This window comes from Lingula anatina, chromosome 1, assembly GCF_051362555.1.
Source record: "Lingula anatina isolate TDL-2025a chromosome 1, LinAna3.0, whole genome shotgun sequence".
NCBI classification, from domain to species: Eukaryota; Metazoa; Brachiopoda; class Lingulata; order Lingulida; family Lingulidae; genus Lingula; species Lingula anatina.
The window spans coordinates 66871847-66895913 of record NC_141767.1 but is presented as its reverse complement, the minus strand read 5'-3'; the positions used below and the strand labels follow the sequence as shown (position 1 = coordinate 66895913).

Sequence of the window (24067 nt, the reverse complement as noted above, 5' to 3'; positions counted from 1 at the left end):
ATTAATTTCATTTTAATAATATTTTATTTCTTTGCAAAAATACCCACTGTGTTTGTACGAAACTATTGTTGAAACAAATATGCCACATTTAGCAGACAGTATGAGTTCGGGTAGGATCCTTCGTCTCAATCCTCTCGGCATTTTAGTAGTTGCTGCCATATCGGGATGTATATTACTCTATTTTGTCCATGGGTGGTTTACACCAAAAGTGAGCATGAAAGAAGTGCTTGCTGCAAGTATCACTTTAGCCAAACGCGGGGGCCAACGTGTCAAAGAAATACGTGAGACGAACCGATTAAAGGAACAAGAGAAGGGCAAGACGAAGGAAGGTGCCGCAGAAATGCTGACGGAGGGTGATATGCAGTCACATATCCAGATTATGTATGGCCTCGCCAAAACGTTCCCAGGACTGAAAGTAAGCTTACGGCTCGCAGTGACATAGATTGAGCTCAAGTGGCAAAGAAAGCCAGCTACAATGTAGATCTTATCAATGATTAAGTCTAGATAGTAGTACTAGCATAATAAATGCTTTGTTTCATTGACTGGCCTAGGTGTAATTTAATCCAGATTTCAAGAATCGATTGAGGAATGTAGGGGAAACACCCACATTAGTTTGTATTACAGGTGTTGAGATAGAACGTGTAAATATAACCCCAACAAATCATGGTGCAGGAAATAACAAAATTTTATGAAAGGGACACAGAAATTATATTCTCAGGCATAGCTCTTAACATTTCTATTCCTATAAATTCAAGTTGACATATAAGAGTGAAATCACTGGTTGACAAAAAAAAAATTAATGAAAATAATAATAATGAACTGCACATCCTGTCATCTACTGCACATACTAAGTCTGGCCAGTTTGAATGGAAGTGATGCACATACTTCATGCGTGAAAGTTTAAAATGTATATTTTTTAAAGGTCATATCAGAAGAACATGAAAAGCAAACAGCAGACACTAGCAAGATTACAAGGGCGGAAATTGATGATCCAGAAGTTGCATTATTGTCAGATCAGTATGTAAATCTGAAAGATGTGGCTGTGTGGATTGATCCTCTTGACGCTACTCAAGAATATACAGGTTTGTAAAACAACATTCTGTATTCAGGAAGTATCTTTTCTGAAACCCTGATTTATAAAAAGTTGCAAATTTGATCTAAATTGAATAACGTCATTGTACATAACTTCCTTCCTGTAGCACAAATACATATTATTTCTAAGAATATTATATGTACATATTCATTAATTAATTGACCTGTTCTGCATAGATGGAAATATAAATGTATACATAAACAAAAGGTATATATTGGTTAGTAACCTATTTCATTTATTTTTAACCCTCCCCCCCCCCCAACACACACACACACACACACACACACACACACACACACACACACACACACACACACACACACACACACACACACGGTGATCCTTGTACTTATAATCACAAAATCATGTATGTATTGTTCTATTACTTTTCAGAGGATCTCACTCAGTATGTGACAGTGATGGTGTGTGTGGTAGTGGGAGGACAGCCAGTTATGGGAGTCATACACAAACCATTTTTACAAGAAACAGGTAACACAATAATGCAGATCTTAAGTAGGCATTGTACATTTGGAAACATATGATAGGTATCTCTTTTATCAAATTATATAACTTGTATGTCAGTAATCAATTTGATTTTACATGTTTGTTGTTGCTTTTTCATCATTAGAATTGAAATACTGTTTTTTTGTGTCATTGTGATTTTCATATATTAGTGGAAAATGCTTGATCGTTTTTTTTTTTTTTTTTTCTCATGTAAATAATGTCTTAAAATACTTTATTGGCCCTATCATTGTATGGTGATTTTCATATGAAATTGGTAAAAGGCAAGCTGATTTTTTAATGAAAAATTAATGTTAATGTCTCATTTTAATGATAAAAGAGAAAAACAATGGTTACCTGCAGCTTTTGAATTTCTGATATGCTGATATCTGAAAATGGTCATATATCATGTTCAGCAAAGTGAAAAGTGGATTTTTAAAACAGTGTGCCATCAGTAGATTTATAACCAAACAGAAAATCATTTCAGTAGTGTGAAGACCCCAGTAAATGTAAAATAAAATTTTAGGTTTGATTAGAATTCATTAATAATGACAGTATTTTTAAATTAGTCAGTCAGTCTGCAAGTAAGTGCCTAATGATGCAGTATGCGACATTAACCCCTATCCCCTTGCTAAATGGATATAAAATTGAAGGTAGACCAGTAAAATTTAATCAGTTTCTCAACACTATGGTTGTAGGTCCATGGTGATGTAGGTGCTTAGGTATGCCTAGATGTGGGTATGCCTATCTTTCGGCACAGACTGACAATTAATGTATTGTTATTATGAGCATAAATGTTTCTTTTGCAGTGGGTTTGTTTTTGTCATTACTTCTCTGGGATTTTTTATAATGCATAAACCATGGAATGAGCAGGCTCCAGTTATTTATTTATATTTTATTATTTTTTAGTGAAGACTCCATGAATTGTACGATATTTCCCTTTAACTTTTTACACAAAATGTCATTTCTTCTGTAGATCAGCCATTAACAGCATGCATATATTTTCATAAACCATGGAATGAGCAGGCTCCAGTTATTTATTTATATTTTATTATTTTTTAGTGAAGACTCCATGAATTGTACGATATTTCCCTTTAACTTTTTACACAAAATGTCATATCTTCTGTAGATCAGCCATTAACAGCATGCATATATTTTCAGTGTGGGCTTGGGTAGGACACGGTCACTCAAAGAACATCAGAGTGGAGGATGACAAGGAAAAAGAGACCACGTCTATCATAGTGTCCAGGTCCCATGCTGGAGATGTAGAAGCTGCAGCCAAAGAAACTATAGGACAGAACATCAAAGTTATCCCAGCAGGAGGTGCAGGTGAGTTCACAGGCATAGCTGACTATAATTAGTGCTTCTGAAATAGCCTGAGTCTACAATTTTAGTCCAAATTTGGGCTTACTTGGCCTGTTTCATTATAAAATTGGACTTAACATGAGCTAACTCATAAGTTCAGTCCAAGTATGGTTTTACTCTTAAGGGCGAGTCCAGTTTTTGAGTGGCTACCAATATTACATATACACTGTATTAAGGTCAAACCTAGTTCGACTTTCTATGTAGTCGGGTGAAGGTAGCAATCACTGAGAAACCCATTGTTTGAGTAGAAAAGGGGGATCTCCTACTTGCATAGTCGTTATAGAAATAATCTTACATAGTTGTAAGTTCTGTGACTTAGCTTGAAATCATTTTAGATTTCACAGGATTTGGACAAGATTACACTACAGGGATGCAAAAAATAAATAAACAAATAAAATGCTCAGTTCTAGTCTGCCATTATTTCTGACCCCATTATCCTTGAAAGCCCAGGAAATCTCATTTGGTTTTATGCAAAGTCACTAGACTGAGCTATATCAGATGACACCCATTTCATACATGCACCAAAACTTATGAACCATATTTTGCCTCACCTACGTAACATGTATAGTTATTGATAGATATTATGTATAATTAGATATTAGGTTTACATAAATGCCAAATCATAGCACTATTTCCCTCATACCAGTAGACAAGAGAAACACCTGTTGTGAACAAGCAAACAAAGTCACCAGATGATGCATACATTTAAACAGCTGTTTCACAACATCACAGTTTATGTAACAGGTGGACATGTGGTTTTATATTATGGTGACTTTATATTGAATTGAAAAGCTGAACAATGAAAGTAACACTATAGAGAGCTTTGAAAAGTTGTTATTTTTGGCATTCTGCATTTTATTTCCTCCCCCCCCCCCCCCCAAAAAAAAAAAAAAAAAAAAAAAGTTGATCCTGGTCACTCTTTATTGAACTGAAAATGCAGAACAAAGAAGAGTAAAAATCAGAGCTTAAAAATCAGAACTTTAATCCTTGGCATCCTCCCCCCCCCCAAAAAAAAAAAAAAAAAATTCATCTGAACTTTATGAATGTGCCTTCATAACTTTTGTTAATCTTTGTCCTCAGTGAAAATAATTTGCCACTTAGGTGTGCATAAATTGAATTTAGAACATGCATTTCTTCATTTATTTGTGCCTTTATTGATTTTCTTTTAGGTTATAAAACAGTTGAGGTGATCAAAGGCAATGCTGATGCTTATGTCCACAAGACTTTAATCAAGAAGTGGGATATTTGTGCTGGTAATGCTATAATCAAAGAGTTGGGAGGAAGAATGACAGATCTGTTTGGTCATGACATAGACTATTCCCCTGAGAAGAATGTAAAGAATGAGGGAGGACTGTTAGCAACTACCAGGGACCACGATGGATACTTGAAAAAACTGGAATCTATGGCAAAAAGCTTAAAACAGTGAAGTTTATGTGCTTCAGACTTTTTTTTTTGTTTTGATAAAGCATTTTTATCATTTAGACATATATTCCTGTGTTCTGGTAATTTATTTTCATTTTTGTTTCACATAATGTTTTACTCCTGTGACCCAGTTTTAAAGGGGCACCTCATTGCAACGCACTTATTTCTAGGCATTCCAGTTTGTATTTTGAAGGCATGGGGTACACTGCAGCTTTATAATTAAGAGGTGGGCTTGTTCTTTTATAGTGCAGAAATTAAAGTCGTCTGCCTGGTGTTTGAAGTTGTAGGAATAATTGAATTTACTCAGTTATATACTCAATTATTTTACAACACTGATTGTCAGCACATTTTAAGATATGACCAGATTTCTAAGTTCTTTATTTAATAAGCAATATATTACTACCATATTAAAGTAGTAATGAGCTCTAGTCATATAGTTAAAGTAACTTTTTGTATGTTGGTATGTTTTAATCTCTTAAGGGTGCTGTATAGTCTGTCTTCCAGTCATTTGTTCTGGCCCAATTTCATTAAAAAAACTTACATCAGTTCCCTGGCCGAGTTAACTAGGATGTCCATGTGAGTACTAATAGTAAACACTGTTACCCTTAGGGTAAGATGTGACCATGTAACAAAGTTGATAACAAAGATGTTAGCCACTGGAACTTTTTTAATGAAACTGGAGCCTGTATTTCATGCAGCAGATCTTGGTAAACTACTGTGATATATAGTGTACATACTCATATTTTGAGTGGCGCATTTATCACCAAGATGACTTTTATACAGAGTGATCATGAATTAATCATGGACAAACTGACCTAATATGCAACTTTAAAAAAGAATGCTAATCTTGAAATGTGAACTTGCAGTATATATTATTTATTGTTGAATGATGGCACATAGCATTTCCATTAGAAGACAAGTGCTACATAGATGCAATCTCAAATATTTTTGTGGATACTGAAACAGGAAATTTCCTTTTCCTGAATTTGAAAAGTCAGTATTGCAACAAAGGAATGTAATGAGATGTCAGGTAATATGAATGTGGGCAGATATTAAATTATTGAGATATTTCAGTCGAGTTGCAATATAATGGTATCAAAATGCAGTGTAAAGTGGTTGAGTTCCCAGATCTGTTGTACCATACTTTGTTACTCTACATATAAGGGCAAAAGGGGTATTTTTTTCATCTATTTTTGGTTTAAAAATAACATTCTTACATGCTGGGGATTGTTTAATAGGGTAAAACTCTTTAAATGGCTTTATATATTATTGTAAATGTAAGGAAGGATTTTTGTGGTATTGTTACTTAATGATTGGCTGTCTTCGTGTTTGAGACGTTGGTCCAAGTGGATTTTGGGGGATTCAGTGGTAATATATGTATATACATATGAATAAAGAATGATTTTTTCTCAGCATAATTTATTTCATGAACCTAATATTAGTTTAACGAATGTAACAAAGTAAAATATACAGATGACCAAATCCATATGTTTTGATGGTTTGTCAAAATACATTATCAAAACCATCTTAAGTAAACATTAATGCACGGGATCTTAAAACAGCAAATGCGTAATTTCCATCAGATTACATTGCAAATTACATATGAATGTTAATGAAAGAGATTAATTTTAAAAAAGGTCAAAGGTAAGGTTATAAGTTGACTTCTGAGAGCATCTCTTTTACTTGGTTATGAATAGCATCTTTATACCTATAAGGATCAATGTTTTAATTGTGAAAAAGACTAATTTACAGAAATGACATAAAAAAAAACTGAATTTCATTTGGAGTATCATAACAGAACCAACTAATATGTTAATTGAAGTACATCTGCCTCCATGACTGAAGTGTGGCTACAATTCATTGGAGAAATAGGTCAGACTATGTTGCACAATATTCCTCGTGCTGCTGCTGTTTCCCTGAGTGACCAATTATTTTAGGCTGAAACCATTATGTGTTGGTCATTTCTTCAATTAATTATGAACAGCCTTAGTTAATGTGCTCCATCCTAAGGATCATGACAACATCTTCCCTTAAAGTACACCATAAGAGTACACAAGTGAGAAATCCCTGTAAATGTACAGAAAACAACCCTTGCTATTAAGGAAAAATTTACATAAGGACAATATATCAATTTTAGTATTTTGTGATTAGGCACAATCACTTCTGCCTATAATCTTTCATATAAGCACAAAATAAAAAAATATACATCTTGATTGTAAATCTATAAAACATAACTGTATGGCATTTCTCTGCCTGAAACAAACAAAAACACATTTTCTTCCCAACTTGCAAATGAGCAGATGGCATTTCCATATCTGGCACTCCTTTTCTTCACACTCATAAGTAATGATAATATTTCATAACCTTCATAACATTCCCTTTCAAATTCAGAATCATACCATAAACAAGTAACATGCCCCAGTTTCACAAGGTAAAGTTCAATCCCCCCCCCCCCCCCCCCAATGTTCTTGTTTCAAATGACTGCCCTTTTTGTTTTGTCCCAGCAAACTCCTCTCTACTTTATAGTGCTTGTAGTCATCATATCAGACTTGGACTGCCTATGTTCACACTGGACAATCTACTTGATCTGCGAGGAGGGGATGGAAACACATCTCCAGTTAGAAGATCCAAAGGCTGTAAAAGAGAAAATAATCATTGATAGTGGGAGGAGAAATTTGCATTGCCAATCTGAAAAGTCACTTGTTACACATTTTATATTGGAATGCATTTCACTTGATGTATGTAATGCTGTTATAAATAGCTTACTTCAGCTGGTCTAGGACTTAATCCCAGTCGAAGACTGGCAATTCTAGTAGCTGGAGTTGCACTTTCAGGGGTGCCTGACTTGGCTTCTGCTCCATTTGGAGGGGTAAATACAATCAATTGTGTTGTCTCCACTGTGGGAAGAGGGGCACTAGAAAGCCTTTTTCCACTACCAACACGTGGTGCTGCCACTGGAAGAATAGCAAATATAATAAATATAATCATAATAATAATAAATTTTTTAAATACATATATATTTATATGTTACAACAGAGCTTAGGTTTGACTTATTTAAAATGCTTGTTTCTCTGCAAATGCACTTATTAAATTAATGTTACCAGATGTTCAATTTAAACTCCATGCCTTGGCTTCTAAAATATCTTCTACATAATGACCACCATTCTTGCATAAATTGTGGTAATATATAAATGGAAATGTATCAAAATTATTATTAGGTTAACTAATTGCTACATCCAAACAGGACTATGTATTCATGAAATCAGGACAGAATTCACAAAAATAAGCAAATAAATGACAATGCAAAAATGGCCTACCGAGAGAATTTCTGTTGTATGGAGTCTCAGGCAGGTGTCCACTCTGAGCTTCGTGAAGTCTGACAGGAGAGTCAAGAAAATGAACGCTGTGCCTCAAACTAGATCTGCGCTTTGAGCGAGGAGTCCTGGCCAGGGCGGACTTCCTTCTCTTTCTGGCTGAATTTGAGTGCTGATCAAACTGAGACTTGAGGTCCCTCTTCATGGTGGCAGCCATCTCCTCATCTGCCTCACCGGGCTCTTCCTCCATGCTTTCATCTGGAGAGTAAAGCAAATGGCTTAACCCAATGCAAGAAATGAGACCTGTTCACTTGTCTCTTTCACCGTCTTTTCCATGTTGGAATTGTAATGAAATATAATTTTTTTGCTGGTAGTTCTAATAAAATGTTAAGCATGCTGGAGAGTATATAGAATGGTACAAGCCATGCATCTTATAATATGCAACTATTGACACTAAGGGAAATTTCCCAAAACCAGAGTTTTGGTAGTGTTGTGTTAAGTAAGTTTCAGAGTATATAAGTGATATTGAAAAATATGAACAGACATATTATGATAAACAAAATTGCCCATAGAGTTTCCTAACTAGAAATAATCAAATAGGCTAGGAAAAGATAAGTTTTAAGCATTATACAGCTAAGTGTTTAAGTTTACATGCCCTCAAGTTAAGGAATAAACCATCATGCAGATAGGCACCTTTTAATTCTCTATATATTAAAGGCCATTTTTCAAAGCTGCATTTTTGCTTTTCAACAACAAGAATAATTTATGTCAGTTTACACATAATCTCAAAAAATCTCTTAAAAACAAAAATGTATAAAAAGAAAGCAATAAACTACAAGTGTTGGCCTTCATATCAATTATTTTTCTCAAAAAAGAGAAAAAAAATGTGTAGTAGCAAAAGGCATGATGATCCATCCCAGCACAAGTAAGTAAGCAAGCATTAGTCTACCATATCCCTGTGGATTATCTGCAGCCAGTGTTGGCATCAGGAATTTGGCGAAGTCAGCATCATTAATACCTTGGTCTTGCACTTTTTGCTCGGGCTCTTTATCAATGGCAAACCTGGATTCCTTTACAGATTTCCTACGATTAAGTAATAGATAAAATTTAAAAAACGATCCTGGATATAACATTTCTCAAAAAAGTAAATATAACAACAGATATTTAAGTGCTACATATCAAATTCAACAATTTTATCTCAGATGTGCTCACTTTATGTAAACAAGAGTACAAATTCTCTGCACTGAAATTCATCAGCAAAAAAAAAAAAAAAAAAAAAAAAAAAAAATTCTTGCACACCTCCCTGATGTGGACTGTCCATCTCCATCTAATGGCTCAGATGCCCTTCTCTTCCTTGTTGCTCTCTTGTCCAGACTGTCTGGGGTGAATACTCCCAGGGAGGCACTTCTTCTGGAACGGCTTAAACTTCCTGGAGTGGTAACCAATTTCTGCAAAGGTGTCCCAACTGACCTCCGAGACTGTCGTCTGGTTTTCTGAGTTCCTGGGGTGGACCTGGACCCAATGGAGGTGCGTGACCTACGACTGCTGCGTGTCCTTAACCCTGGGGTGGTGTCCATTAGTAGAGGGCTGGGGACAACTGGGACATTGGCAATAGAGCGTGAAAGAAGTTGAGGGGATGCAGCTGAAATCTCTCTGTCAGCCTGCTGTGTTGTAGAAGAATCACTTGGCTGGTTATTTTCTAGCAGAGAAGTAGTATCTTTTAGTAGTGGACTTGGCACCTTGGGTCTCCTACTGGCAGACAGTGCTGACATCAGGAGTGGACTGGAATTTCCTGGTATATTTCTTGGTGATTTGCCTGCAAGTTTAAAAAGAAATAACAGTTATCATTACATTTCTATTAAAATAGCACATTTTGAAAAGACTTATGGAAAGTGGCAGCAGATTGGGGACATTTGCAAATGACATTTAGTAAATCTCAAATCCTCATACCTTCACCTTGTAGCATAGGACTCTTAACAGGACTGTTGACTTTGAAGAACCCTGCATCAAAAGTCTTCATTTCCTGGGGCTCCACAACTACAGGCACCTGCTGTTCTTGTTGCTGTTTCTGCTGTGCCTTCATTTGTGCACGGAACTCAGCAAATTTGGACTTCACCACTGGTTTAATAGATTTCTTGGTAGCTTTTTTCTGTAAATTCAGAAACCATAATGCTCATAAAGACCAAATGAAGACAGATGGCACAGAGCACAGGAAAATCTTCCAATGCATACAATGAAGTGAAAAAGCTAACACATCATTTGAGTGATGTTAATATATACAACTAAGTTTTTCATACAGTTAACATCACAGTAAATGAAATAAACAGTTCTTCCTACAATAGTTTAATTCACTCTTGCATGAATTATATGTATTGCAAATATTCCTGCACTTCTTGTATGTTCAATTTCAAGAGCAAAGATGCTGGCACTCCATGACGTCTTGGCTCACCTGTACTTTTCTCTTCTTCACTTCTAATGGCTTGTCCTCCGCCCAATTCTTGGCCTGAAGTTTTTCCAGAGCCTCAAACTTAGCATCCACATCTTCCACCTTATGAATAAAACCAATGGGTAGGTCATTTTTCAAAATTAAATTCTGCATACAAGTTATGAAGATAAATAAAATTTAAACATGGTATGGCAATACTAATAAAAACAATTACTAAACAAAATGTACCACATAACAAAAGCTTACTGTCATGATTTTCACCAGATCTTACTTGATAATAGACCATATCCCAAAAACCCTGTAAATCAGTGCAGGTGGTCTCTTTTTCTCCAGTCTTGTATTCACAGTTGTCCACCAGGCCATTAAACTGCTTAAATCGCTGGTCCATCAAAAGCTGCGCTTGACCGATGGTAGTACGGATCTGACCACAAGCTGAAACAAAAAACAACTTAAAGGTAAGTATTGATATTGAAATCATCAAGCCAACTATGCACATCTCTTACAGCAAGAAAGATAGAAACAAGCACTATATTGTGGCAAATGAGAGGCAAGTAATTCAAATATGTATATATATTTTCTAAATAAAATAAATTTAAAAGACTAACATAACTGTGATTCAACAAACTCTCCTTTTACAGTCTTCCTCACTTACCATCTTCAGGTATATCAGGAGTGGAACTGTTCACCTCCTCCCAGTGTCTGCACAATGAGGTCAGTCTGCTGGTCTCAGATGTCAATAAGTTCCTGAAGTACGGCACATCGTGCTCTCCACTGGAGACACTAGACACATCTGTCTCAATGACCTCTTTCTTGTCCTCAATATCTGGGTCAAACACGGGCTTTGAAACGCTTCTTCTGGAACGCCTCAAACTGCTTGGCGTACTAACATCCTCAGTGAGAATTTTCTGCAAAGGTGTCCCAACTGACCTACGAGACTGTCGTCTAGTTTTCTGAGTTCCTGGAGTGGACCTGGACCCAATTGACGTGCGTGACCTACGACTGCTGCGTGTCCTCAACCCTGGGGTGATGTCCAGAAGTAGAGGGCTGGGGACAACTGGGGCATTGGCAATAGAGCGTGAAAGAAGTTGAGGGGATGCAGCTGAAATCTCTCTGTCAGCCTGCTGTGTTGTGGAAGAATCACCTGGCTGGTTATTTTCTAGCAGAGAAGTAGTATCTTTTAGTAGTGGACTTGGCACCTTGGGTCTCCTACTGGCAGACAGTGCTGACATCAAGAGTGGACTGGAATTTCCTGGCATATTTCTTGGTGATTTGCCTTAGATATAAATAATTAGAGTTACCATTACATTTACTCCAAATTTACACCAGCTCTATTTTGTCTTATTTTTCTTTTAGTTTTAAGACACATTAATAAGGAAAGTGATAGAAGATTAGGGAGTAAATCTCAATTCCTCCTACCTTCTCCTTGCTGCATAGGACTCTTAACAGGACTGTTGACTTTGAAGAACCCTGCATCAAAAGTTTTCATTTCCTGGGGCTCCACAACTACGGGCACCTGCTGCTCTTGTTGCTGCTTCTGCTGTGCCTTCATTTGCGCACGGAACTCAGCAAATTTGGACTTCACCACTGGTTTAGTAGATTTCTTGGTAGCTTTCTTCTACAAAAGAAATACAAACATGCATTGGCCAATAAGTAAGAAAAAATAAGAAAAAGTTTTAAAATCAATTTAAATCCCTCAAACCATATAAGTCGCCAATATCTGTTAATGAGGAAACTATTTATTGGACACTCAAATGTGCACTTGGATCACACAGTAACAAAAACAAATTTATCTATATAATATACAACTGCTCCTTGTTCTTATTTGTGTTTTAAAAGATACACTTCTAATATTGATTGTAATTTAACAAGACAGTAGTTTGTGAATTTTAAACATAAATGATCAAAAAATTTCATAATGGCTCACCGGTATTTCCTTTTTTGCAACTTGCTCTGGTTTGTCCTCTACCCAACTTTTGGCCTGGAGTTTTTCCAGGCCACTGAATTTGACATTTACATCTTCCACCTTGAAAATGCACCAAAACAAAATAATAATAATAATAATTATGGCAAATAGCTATCCCTTTTCAACCTCATAAAACAAAATGACAGACTTCAATAGAGAAAATTAAGAAATGAGGAAAAATTTGCAATAGAATCAAAACTTACTTGAAAATAGACCATATCCCAAAAACCCTGTAAATCAGTGCAGGTGGTCTCCTTTTCTCCAGTCTTGTATTCACAGTTGTCCACCAGGCCACTGAACTGCTTAAATCGCTGGTCCATCAGAAGCTGGGCTTGACCAATAGTGGTACGGATCTGACCACGAGCTGAAATGTCATCATGCACTCTGAGGTTAATAACAATGTTACTCACAAGCATCCCAGTATCGTACTTAAAAGAAACACGCTCTAACTCATCTTTGTTTGTACTTCACAGACACACACACACACACACACGCAAAAATGAAAGATTTATGCACAGCAATGTTTTAAAACATTTGATTTGCAAAGTGCTGGTATTCTAAAGTTTCAAATGAAATCACAAACCAAAATCACTTACCATCTTCAGGTATATCAGGAGTGGAACTGTTCACCTCCTCCCAGTGCTTGCACAATGAGGTCAGTCTGCTGGTCTCAGATGTTAATAAATTCCTGAAGTACGGCACATCATGCTCGCCGCTGCTGCTGCCCCCTGGTTTTATGTCCACAATGGTGGCTTCTAGCTGGGAGTTGAGGTTCACAGGTGCACAGACCGTGTCTATATCATCAAATGATGGCAGGGGTGCCTGTTGTTCTGAAGCTGAAAGAAGGAAAAGCATGACAGTAGCAAACAGCTATCACAATTAATTACAATAATAAAATAATAATTGATTAAAAAACATCAGACAGTCAAAGTACTTGCTCTTACACTACAAGTGATGTGAAATCCTTAATGTTGGGGTCAATAAAATGTTATCTCTTACTTGGAGTTTTCTCTTTTGGTGTCTTCTTCCTCACTTCAATCATTGGACTCTGGCAGATCATTGCAACCCTTGAAAATAAAGCCATGGATTACTTCATACTGTTGTACCAAAGGATTGCAAAACTGTAAGTTACAGCAGTAGAAAAGAATCCCTTCCAGACTATTTTAAGCCCTTTTTTCAAATGAATACCACGATAATAGATAAGGGAAAAAACAGCTTCCTTGAAACTAAACTATATATATAAGTAATACAGTGTGACAAAAAATACAACTCCATCCATTACTAATGCTACATAAAATATATTCTTACTTTTCTTCGGGAGTAAGGTTTTTACTTTTTAGCTTTTTGGAAGATGCTCTTAGTGGAGTCTTGAAGGTGAACTGCAATGGGGTTTTGGTCTCTGTGACAAAAAAAAAGTAATATTAAAAAACATCTTAAAAATGCATTAATGGGAAAGAACATAATGGATCACTTTTACGCACAGTAAGTTACACCAAATCTAGCATAATGACCATATCAAGCATAATCAATTAGTTGACATCAGCTAATCAAAGCAACCCACGTACCCTTTCACCAATTCCAGATGTAAAACATGCAAAACATTACTTATTGTCCAATCAAATCGCCTTTCACCTCCCAAAACCATGCTATTTACCTTTCTTTGTGAGTGAGGTGTCCATCCCCTGTGACCTCTGGTCAGTGGCCTGAGGTGTTCTGGTCACCTTACTGACCCCCTGACTTGGCACAGTGTTCTCGTCCGCAGATTCCTCAGAGGCAGACTGGATAGTGGGTTGCGGAGAGTGCACAACCTTAGAACTGCGCTTTACACTCTGGCCTTTTGGGGTGGAGCATCTTCTGTTGGTAATTTTAAAAAATGCAACACTCAAATTCATCACCATGGAATCCAAAACTCTTGTTTTTTTTTTTTTTTTGTTTTTCAAGCACTGCAGAAAACATGTTGTGTATCTTTTCTTGAATATTACTAGCTTAACTATTGTATTTTAAAACAGTCTTTCACTTTAATGATACATAAAAAACAAACCTCTTTGTCACAGAGCTAGTAAGATAAGATCCTCCTTCTTGGCTGGGGAACAGGAAGCTAGCAGCACTAGCCGGACTAAGTGGCTTGAACTCAAAAGGTGACAAGTTGGATGGAGCAGCAAATGTAAAATCCACAGGAGCAAAGGAAGTAAGACCACTATGACCTGCAATATTTGGTTCTTGGGCAGTGTCTTCTTTCTCGGGTTCCTGTTTTGGTTTTGACTCAGCAGTCTTTTGCTTCTTGGTTGGTCCTGAATATGACAATTCTTATTGATCAGTTAAATCAGGAGTCTGTGCCAAAAACTTTTTAGTCAACTAACACTTTGGGCAATCAGTGTCCGAAGGTGGGCTAGTGTTATATAAAATTTAATTTTAGGTGGGCAATTGTCTCTTGCTATTGCCAAATAGCGCAGACTGCAGGACATAGCCAAAGGTATGAAAATGGAACTCTGCATTTTCTCTATCACACAGTCAGGTCTGTTGTGGTGTTTGCCAAATTATATTCTTTGTTCAATTACCTTTGGTCAAAATGGCCTTGTTAGCAGCTTTAGCAGCTGCCCTGGTTGACGGTCTCCTGACAGGCTCTGGCTTTGTTACAGCTTTGACGGGATTTCTGCTCACTGGGGCCTGGGAGGAATTCTTTTTAGGTTGATGGATTACAGTAGTTGACAGCTATAGAAAAAAAAGTTAATTAGTTTTCATTATTTATTATACTTTAACCACTAGGTTGTTTCCCATGCATATTCATGAAAAAAATTGCATTCCACTAACTTAAAAACAAGGCAGCAAAGCTGTCAAATGTACAGACAAAAAACAGAAAATAAAGATGCAAAAAAGGTCATTCTGTCAATTTTGATGCAATAATAAATAATGCTTATAATAGCACTGTCAGTCAACACTTAATTTTAATCTTGCACAACAGGTAACATGGTCAATAACAGGAGCGGACCCAGAGATATTTTCTGACAGTATTACAAAGTATCTATGTTGATCCATCCTCCATTTTGATGGTCTTCCAACAGAAAAAAATAGATACCAGTCAATATAAACTTAATAACCTGACTGTCTTCAGGAAGACCCAGAAGATGGTCCACCCCTTCAATAAAATTACAGTTTCAGGACCATGAGAGTTCAAATTCACATTATGAAACTCTCAATATTTGAAAAATGATGACAGTGCATAAAATAATATTACATAATGTTTAAAGACATAAAAAACAATACAACTGCTTATGTGGAAATACAGAAAATGTGCAGAGCCCCAGGCAGATGAGAGTTAAAAGTCACAAATGCAAGTGTTTGAGAAAAAATTATAAAGGAAAACATAACAAAGCTAGAAAAGCACTTTGAGAGTGCAGACCTCTGCCAAGGCAGCAATTGTTGATTATTATTGATAATTGATTGATTATTGTTCCAGACCACAGGGCTAGACACTAACTTTTGTGAGCACCTGTCCTTCGGACAGGTGCTCATATATTTGACCTGTCCGATTTTCAATCCAACCTGTCCACAAAACCAATATTTTTTTCTATTCATACCTTTGAACTTTGTCAATTAATACGCGTAGTCATACATTTAAATTAACGTATATATTACCAAAACATTCAGTCATATGAGCCCCGAAAATGCACTTTAAAGTGAATTTATGTTCAGATAAAAAGTTGTTTTTTCATACTTGTGAACTCCTGAAGATTAATCTTGCATATAAGTCTGATATTTAACATCAGGGCTTCTCCTAGGATTTGGGGTACAGGGTCTACTAATTGTAAGTCTGCAATTTGATAACAGATTCACATGAAGTTTAACCAAAGCTAAAAAAAAAAAAAAACCTGAGCGGGAAGTGGGGAGGTGGTACTGTTAAAATAATTTTATAAAAATATTCAAATTTTATAATATTTGAATAAAGTTCAATGAAAAAATTATATATATTATTTTATTTATTCATTATTTTATATTCATATTATAATACTTTACTTATATTTATGTCAACAATTTAACTTCTTAAGGGGTTATCACATGTTTGATTTTTTAAAAATATATGAATTAAATAAAATCAGCATAAAAAGGTTCCCCTTCTTTCTATTTAAATTCTCATATTTGTTATTACTTATTTCTTCCTTACATCAATATAACACTGGTATATGAGAGCAATGTTAATTTATCATATTCCAGCACTAAATTTTAAACTGTAAATAACAGAGGTGATGCTAGAGTCATTAAAGAAAGCATGATACAAAATTTCAGGTTATATTTTGGCAAATAAACAACATTTCAACAAGATCTTCAGTCCCAAAGATTTCACTTTCTATAGTGAGTAGATAGCATACCACGTGTTTGATTGACAGGCAGTATGTTGCCTTGACAACGAACTAGATATAGCCAGTTCATCCAGTCCAATCTGGCTCCAGCACAGTACTTGTGTAGTTTCTGTTTTTGGAAGTGTCTTTATTACTGGAGCACGTAGATTTTAACTAAATAAATGTTCAGTAGTGAACCTGATATGTGAATAAATTTTGTCTGATGAAGTTCTGGAGGGTGTTCACTTTCATAATTTGGCGGTAAGTTTGCTCAGACTTCGTTTTGCGACTGCATGTGTTTTGTGCCAAAAGTAGGTCACTCTTTTCAATGTTGTCTAGGAAGAAGCAAAAAGACGTTAGTATGCAACAAAAAATGATTTTTTAAAGATTTTTGATCCAAATTTCTCATAAAACATGACCTGTCCGTCGGACAGCCAACCCTGCAACTTCACCTGTCCGAACTGAATTTTTACCTGTCCCGGACAGGCGGACAGGCGCTAATGTCGAGCCCTGGACCACCACCAAAAATTAATCATTGTCCTCTTTGGCCCACTTCCGACAGTTCCTGAAAATTTCTGCAAAATCAGTCCATAACTTTTTGTGTTATGTGGATGACAGACAAACGGGGGTGAAAATATGACCTCCTTGGCAGAGCTTGAGGTAAATATAATTCCAATGAAGATGCTATTCAAACTTTTAATCTTCCAGTTTGATATATATATATATATATATATATATATATATTATTTAAAACTTATTTGCAATATTAAACAAAATTTACCTTCATAATTATCACTGCTTCCTTATTATTAATCTAGCAGAGAGCTTTACCTTTGGGAGTTTACAGGGAAATATCAACAAGTGTGCTTTATGTAATCTCATTTAATGGCCTATTAAGGCAAATGACTTTATAACTCTGAAATTAATTTAGTGATACCCAAGGGTAATTTACAGACTGACCCACTCAAAGGTCTTTAGGTCCATAAGTCACACTTTAAGAAAAGCACAAAACCATAATGCCCAAAATAGGAGACTACCAATCCTGATGCAATAATACATTATGTTTAACTGCACAGTCAACATCAACTTATGCACAACAGGTAACACAGACGAAATTAAAAGCATAAGGCTTCAGGCCCATCGGAGTTCAAGTTTATACTTAGAAAGTGCCAGAATGAGAAAAATGAAAATTTCACAAAAAATGCATAAATTCAATAAAAATGATAATCCAATAGAGCTGGTTTTCTCATATGAGCTGAAGGCCAATCCTAAAAATCGTACTTGTAAGTTAAAAATGATAATAAGTAGCACAGTTTTCTTTTCATAATGTTTGCAGTAGCAGTGCAAAAAGATTGTTGTCAATTTTGATGTAACATTACATAATAAATTAGAGAATAATTATCACCAATTTTTGTTTATTGACTATAAATAGGATGGACATGTAGAAAATATGATTACCATTCGGCTTCATGTTCATGGGAGCTCTGAGTCCCACAATGAATATGCCAAAAAGATAATGAATATTACACTAAAATGTATAGCTTCCAGAAAAAGAAGCCAATTAGACTGCTTTTCCAACTCAGGCTGCATTTTAGTCCTGTGTTTCTTTTTTGAAAGTTTGACAGTCATAAGTAACACAGTTTTCCCATAACGGTCATCAAGGCAGCAGCACCCAAAATTGTGTTTTCTTCTATTTTGATGCAACATTACATAATGCTTAACGGCATAATGACCATCGATTTTTAATAATAAAATATAAGTGTCATGAATTTTCAGAAAATGTGACTAGCATGGGTCTTCAAGCCCGTGGAGGTTCTAAGTCACACCTTGGAAATGCCAATATGTGAAAAATTACATTTTCACAAAAAACTGTTTAATTGCCAGAAAAATTTACCAAACAGACTGCATTGCCTACTGAAGCTTTATTTTAGACCCATGTTTCTTTCCTGTAAGTTTGAGAACAGTAATTGACACGATCTTCCTTAAATGGTCATCATGGGAGCAGTGCCCAAAACAGGGGTTTCTTCAAATTTTGATGCAACATTACATAATGTTTAACAGCATAATGACCATCAATTTTTAACTATAAAATATTAGTATAACGCATATTCAGAAAATGTGACAAGCAAAGGTCTTCAGGATCATGGAACTTCAAAGTCATACATTGAAAATGCCAATATGTGAAAAATTAAATTTTCACAAAAAAACTGCTTAACTACCAGAAAAATTTACCAAACAGACTGCATTGCCTACTGAAGCTGTATTTTAGTCCCATGTTTCTTTCCTGTAAGTTTGAGAACAGTAAGTGACATGACTTTCCTTAAATGGTCATCATGGGAGCAGTGCCCAAAATAGGGGTTTCTTCAAATTTTGATGCAATATTACATAATGTTTTACAGCATAATGACCATCAATTTTTAATCATAAAATATTAGTATCATGGATATTCAGAAAATGTGACTAGCAAAGATCTGCAGGCTCATGGAACTTCAAAGTCACATCTTAAAAATGCCAAACTGTAAAAATGACAGCACTGTTCTGAAATGGGTTTATTTCCATTTTAACACTTTTTAAACAAAACAAAATAAACAGTATACTTCCATTTTTATATGACAAACTAAGAAAATTGATGAGATGGGAAAAATATCAATAGAACAGTGTTAAATGTCCAATTTCCTCCATTCTGAGATTCTGAACATAGTTGATGATTGAATCTAACAAACTGCAATATGATATGATATGAGTTTATTTCCATTTTTGACACTTTATTACACAATACACGATATCAAGTTTACCATCATTTTTACATAATCAACTAACAATGTTGTAAAGATGCAGGAAATATCAAACAAACACTTTTACGTATCTTATTAGTTCAATAATGAGACTGTTAACATGCTTAAGAATTGAATCTGAGGAAATGTGAAAAAACAGCATAACTTCTAAAATAATGGCCAGATTATGCTGATTTTCCAACTCAACCTGCATTTTAGTAAGATTGACCACTCCTGTAAGTATAATGACAATTGGCCTATCTGTTTTTCTTATATAGTGTTATCAGTGTTGCATATATGTTGAAAAAAGTGAAAAAATAGCATAACTCCCCTAAAAATGGCTTGATCATGCTGATTTTTGAACTTGCTCTGCGGATTATGAATCTTCATCAGTTTTGTAAGTTTGAAGCCAAAAAGTAAAGCTGTTTTCCACTTATCGTGTTATCGGTGCTGCATATATGCTGAAAAAAGTAAAAAAAAAAACAGCATAACTTCCCTACAAGTCACCCTATCATGCTGATTTTCGAACTTGACCTGCGTATTATAAATATTTATCAGTTCTCTAAGTTTCAAGCCAAAAGCCAAAATGGTTTTCCAGTTATCGTGTTATTGGTGCTGTATATATATGCTGAAAAAAGAGAAAAAATAGCCTAAATTCACTAAAAAATGACCCAATCATGCCGATTTTCGAACTTGACCTGCGTATTATGAATATTTATCAGCAAAATCTGTAAGTTCTGTAAGTTTCAAGCCAAAAAGTAAAATGGTTTTCCACTTATCATGTTATCAGTGCTGCATTTATGCTGAAAAAAGAGAAAAAATAGCCTAAATTCATTAAAAATGACCCAATCACGCTGATTTTCGAACTTGACCTGTGTATTATGAATATTCATCAGTTCTGTAAGTTTCAAGCCAAAAAGTAAAACAGTTTTCCACTTATCGTGTTATCGGTGCTTCATTTATGCTGAAAAAAGTGAAAAAACAGCATAAATTCCCTATAAGTGACCCGATCATGCTGATTTTCGAACTTGACCTGCGTATTATGAATATTCATTAGTTCTGTAAGTTTCAAGCCAAAAGAAAAAACAGTTTTCCACTTATCGTGTTATCGGTAAAATTGCACGGCGACGGCGACGACGACAGACGCAGATGATGGCTATATGTACAGACACATCTGTGTCTGTACATAATAATGGATAATAGTTTCATTCTTATTTTTACCTTTTGATTTGTATTATTCTTTATCTCGGCAACACTGTGGTGAACTATTGACACTTTAAAGGGTTGCTTATTTGCTTTTGATTTTGCATCAAGTTTTCTCTTGAGATCCTTTTCTTGCTTCCATTTTTGCAGCATTTCCCGTCTTGATACTTTGGAAGCTGGAATAAAGGTAGAGAAAATACAAATGCCATTGTGCTGCCAGAACTAAACTGTTACCAAGTTAAGATAAAACTCATTTTCTCAAATATTTATCAGCTTTGATGATTGAAGAATTATAAAGCCACATAAAACAATGTAAAAATACTTAATTAAATTATGGTAGTTTTGTGTGAGATGATAAATGTCATCATGTGGTTTTTAGAATCATCAACTGATTAAGGTGACAGTTTGGCATGTTTTAATACACGTCTTAATTTATTGTAAATTGAATCGCCGTATAATATGTCGACACTCCAAATATGGGCATTTTTACAATCCTGGGCACTTTTCAGATTTTCCCACATATTGCTAATTAACAAATTACATACATACGATCAAAGAATTCTTTTATCACTATGTTAGAGAATGGTGTAAGTGAAGATAAACACTGAAAATAGAAACCAAATATCACCACCGAGTCCAAAGATATGCTAAAGCAAAGTCCGAAAAATGACCAAAAATTTTTCCCGTTTTAGTCATATGAAATAAAAAGCAATCTGAAATAAATTAAAACAGTGTTTGACATTGCATTTTTTTTGGATTATAAAACACTCAGTAGTATGGTGGAATCAAAAAAGTTTAAATATTAACAGGAGAGAGGTGTATCCTAGTAAAAAAAGCCTTTTAATGGCATGCTGGTATTTCCGTTAAACGAAATGTCCATTCCGAAACAAAAATAAATGACTTTCAGAAAATATATCATAAATCATACAGTATAATTTACCACCCTAATCATTATTTGGATGTATTGGTATTGTTTGTATCAAATAATGAAATCTGCGCGATGATTCTGGAGCTTGACATGGAGTGCAAAATAACCCTACCGTGTTTTTCCGTTAAATTTGTCCATTCCGAAACATTGGGTTTCTCTTACATAAAAAGAACATGTTGACACCTAGCCAGTAACAATATATATTTCTCTAAAGCCCAGGACATGTGATATTTATTTTTATATAAGAAAACCCCAGTGCACAGAAACCCGTTTAACTGTGGTCTTTTTTGAGATGCTTGTTAAAAATTGTCCATTCCGAAACAAAGTACCTTTACATTGCCAATGTTATAAATAGAGAGAATTCTGTCTTTAATGCTGTATGTTTCACTTGACATGAGCAAATTACTGTTAAAGCATCATGCATATGACATGAAAATAATAGAAAAACATTTCTTCAATGGCATCTTTTTAAATTTCTATATATATCCTCAACAAAAAAATTCATTTTTGCGAGTCAGGATCTTTTCTTTGGATCTACTAGAACTTCCATTGCATATTTTCCCAAAGTTCATGTATTTCAAAGTTAAATTAACAATTAATTGAAGAGATTATATCAGTATAAATAGAAATATAGGTAATTTGGATGCTTTGTATCAGAAAGGACATTTTTTAACACATTGTCTAAAACACTTGTTTACTCTTTGGTCTGCTCATCTATTTATTATTCATGAGGAAGAGGATGATGGGAAGCACATCAAATTTATGTAGAATATAATTTTGAATAATATAGCTTACCTTACTTTAAATACTGCTTACTTATGATGTACATAAAAGTATTCGAAAATAGTTATGAGGCTACACGTGTTAAAGTTGCAAGAGTCAGTTCACTGGCACGGTTACAGAGGCGCTTGCAGGCAGACACAGGGTTATAATTAACTTCCTGTGATTATCTATAATATATACATACATCATGATATATATATATATATATATATATATATATATATATATATATATCATTTAGCATTTTCGTTAATGTTAAATAAATGTCCATTCCGAAACACAGGACATGCCTAAAAGGACATATTTAAAAATGTAATTACTAAATTTAAACCTGACCTTGTCAAATAATATTTTATACAGCTATGCACTGTAACAAAAGAAACTGAAATAAGGTATAATGGCGTAAAGAATACCTGGAATATATCTCAGAATCAATATTTAATAAAATAAAATTCCAGTAATGAATTACTGGTACAAAATAGACAAAACAAGCACAAAATGTAATAAAAAGACTTCAATTCACCTATTTTGCCCAGGTATTCAAAGACTTCACCTAAAACTTATAAAAACTCAAATACTACAATATATTAAAACAATATCATAAATGTTAAAAAAATGTCCTTTCCGAAACAGGGATGTTTCGGAAAGGACATTTATTTTAACATGACACTGCAATTAGCACACATGTCCGTGCAAAATAATATTTTACACAATCATGAAGCATAAAATAAAGAACTAATGCAAGGTAAAGTGAAGTACAGAAGTCCTCAGAATATCTCAGAATCAAAAACTTCATGGAGTCACATTAAATACTGAAACAGGAAAATTGCAAAATGTCATTGATTCGTCAAATTTTGGATATTTTCATCCATTTTTTTTTGCAAATACATAAAAGAGCAATACTCTCTGAGTAAAACTAAGTGGTTTTTTGGAGATCAATACCTTAAATTACCATAAAAGTCACACACTTCAAGGTTTAGCTTATGAAAATTAAAAAAATGATTTTCAAAATTCAAATTATCATATCTTTATACATACACAAGGTTTTATCTCGGGATTGTCATTTCTTATACCCTTCAGGTCTATACTTTCAAGAAAAGTACACATTTCAACACAAAAATGACTTCTATTTTTGACCCTTGGTGGGAAAAAAAGGAGCCCAGGATTGTAAAAATGCCCATATTCACCCTTGCTACTACTACTACTACTAGCATATTAATCGGTGTACAGTGTTTTATTATTATTAATTGGAATTGGAGAATAACACCAACATACCCATATTTCAATATATTTTGCTGCGTGGGTCATAAACCAAACTGACAGACTAATCCATGTCAAATCCAGTCACGACCATAATACAGCACATTTGTTTTCGAATCATACACGTTTGAAATGCAGCGATGACATTATTCAAAACGATAACGGAATATTAATTGCGTAAAATTACCTCTAGGTTTGCTCCTGGGAGTTTCACATCTTGGCTTTCTCTTGGGAGTTTCACCCTCTCCTTTTTTCCTGACATCTTCCCCTGCTTTGTTTTGGTCGATCTCAACCAAAGGAGAGAGCACGGCTGGCATCTTTCTTCGCTTGTTTAGCTGGTCATCTCGTTTGTTTTGCCGGTCAATGGATTTGCGATGAGCTCTTAATGCCCTCTTGTCGATTGTGCTTGATTTTTTCTTGAAGGAGGCCGCATGCTCACCTCCTTTAAAACACTTTTCCATGTTGAGGTTTTAAACAAATTGCTTTTGCCAGGTTCTCACACATTCAAATTCCCTCGATGTAAATTTCAGTCAAACGATTGGCTCATACGGGTCCCAAGACACGACGTAGATGTATTAACAAAAGATAAACTATAATGATTTGTAGATGCTGCATACCTAATTGGTCATAGATATAAGAATGAAAATGAATGATGTCAATTTTACGCTTTGAAAGGGC

The 24067-nt window shown here is 34.9% G+C and overlaps 2 protein-coding genes across 3 annotated transcripts; one reads left to right on the top strand and one right to left on the bottom strand.

Annotated features, from left to right (window-relative positions):
- Nucleotides 1-64: 64 nt before the first annotated feature.
- Nucleotides 65-5793, top strand: LOC106169667 (inositol monophosphatase 3). The gene is made up of 5 exons (XM_013549247.2): nt 65-415; nt 923-1082; nt 1487-1582; nt 2756-2923; nt 4129-5793. The coding sequence occupies exons 1-5, from the start codon at nt 80-82 to the stop codon at nt 4383-4385; spliced, it is 1017 nt and encodes a 338-aa protein (XP_013404701.2). The 5' UTR covers nt 65-79; the 3' UTR covers nt 4386-5793.
- LOC106169658 (uncharacterized) lies at nt 5309-23939 on the bottom strand. Of its 2 annotated transcripts, none has more exons than XM_013549223.2 (20): nt 23577-23939; nt 20437-20594; nt 14663-14816; nt 14146-14395; nt 13759-13958; nt 13413-13503; nt 13104-13171; nt 12701-12940; nt 12308-12468; nt 12066-12164; nt 11558-11756; nt 10794-11414; nt 10413-10573; nt 10145-10243; nt 9652-9844; nt 8995-9511; nt 8645-8778; nt 7699-7953; nt 7148-7335; nt 5309-7015 (listed from the first exon to the last, which is right to left on the bottom strand). In XM_013549223.2, the coding sequence occupies exons 1-20, from the start codon at nt 23848-23850 to the stop codon at nt 6920-6922; spliced, it is 4158 nt and encodes a 1385-aa protein (XP_013404677.2). In that variant the 5' UTR covers nt 23851-23939; the 3' UTR covers nt 5309-6919. The 2 variants fall into 2 exon arrangements, with proteins under 2 accessions (XP_013404677.2, XP_013404668.2); XM_013549214.2 differs by having other exon boundaries at nt 9646-9844; nt 23577-23938.
- Between the last annotated feature and the right edge of the window lie 128 nt (nt 23940-24067).

What these genes read in the sequence shown, in the direction of transcription:
- LOC106169667 (XM_013549247.2), top strand. Translation starts at nt 80, where the DNA reads ATGCCACATTTAGCAGACAGTATGAGTTCGGGTAGGATCCTTCGTCTC. An exon ending in AAACGTTCCCAGGACTGAAA is followed by an intron (nt 416 to 922) that starts GTAAGCTTACGG and finishes TATTTTTTAAAG; the next exon opens with GTCATATCAGAAGAACATGA. An exon ending in ACCATTTTTACAAGAAACAG is followed by an intron (nt 1,583 to 2,755) that starts GTAACACAATAA and finishes ATATATTTTCAG; the next exon opens with TGTGGGCTTGGGTAGGACAC.
- LOC106169658 (XM_013549214.2), bottom strand. Translation starts at nt 23,850, where the DNA reads ATGGAAAAGTGTTTTAAAGGAGGTGAGCATGCGGCCTCCTTCAAGAAA. An exon ending in TGAAGAAGAGAAAAGTACAG is followed by an intron (nt 9,845 to 10,144) that starts GTGAGCCAAGAC and finishes CTGAATTTACAG; the next exon opens with AAAAAAGCTACCAAGAAATC. An exon ending in AGATAATCCACAGGGATATG is followed by an intron (nt 7,954 to 8,644) that starts GTAGACTAATGC and finishes TTTACTCTCCAG; the next exon opens with ATGAAAGCATGGAGGAAGAG.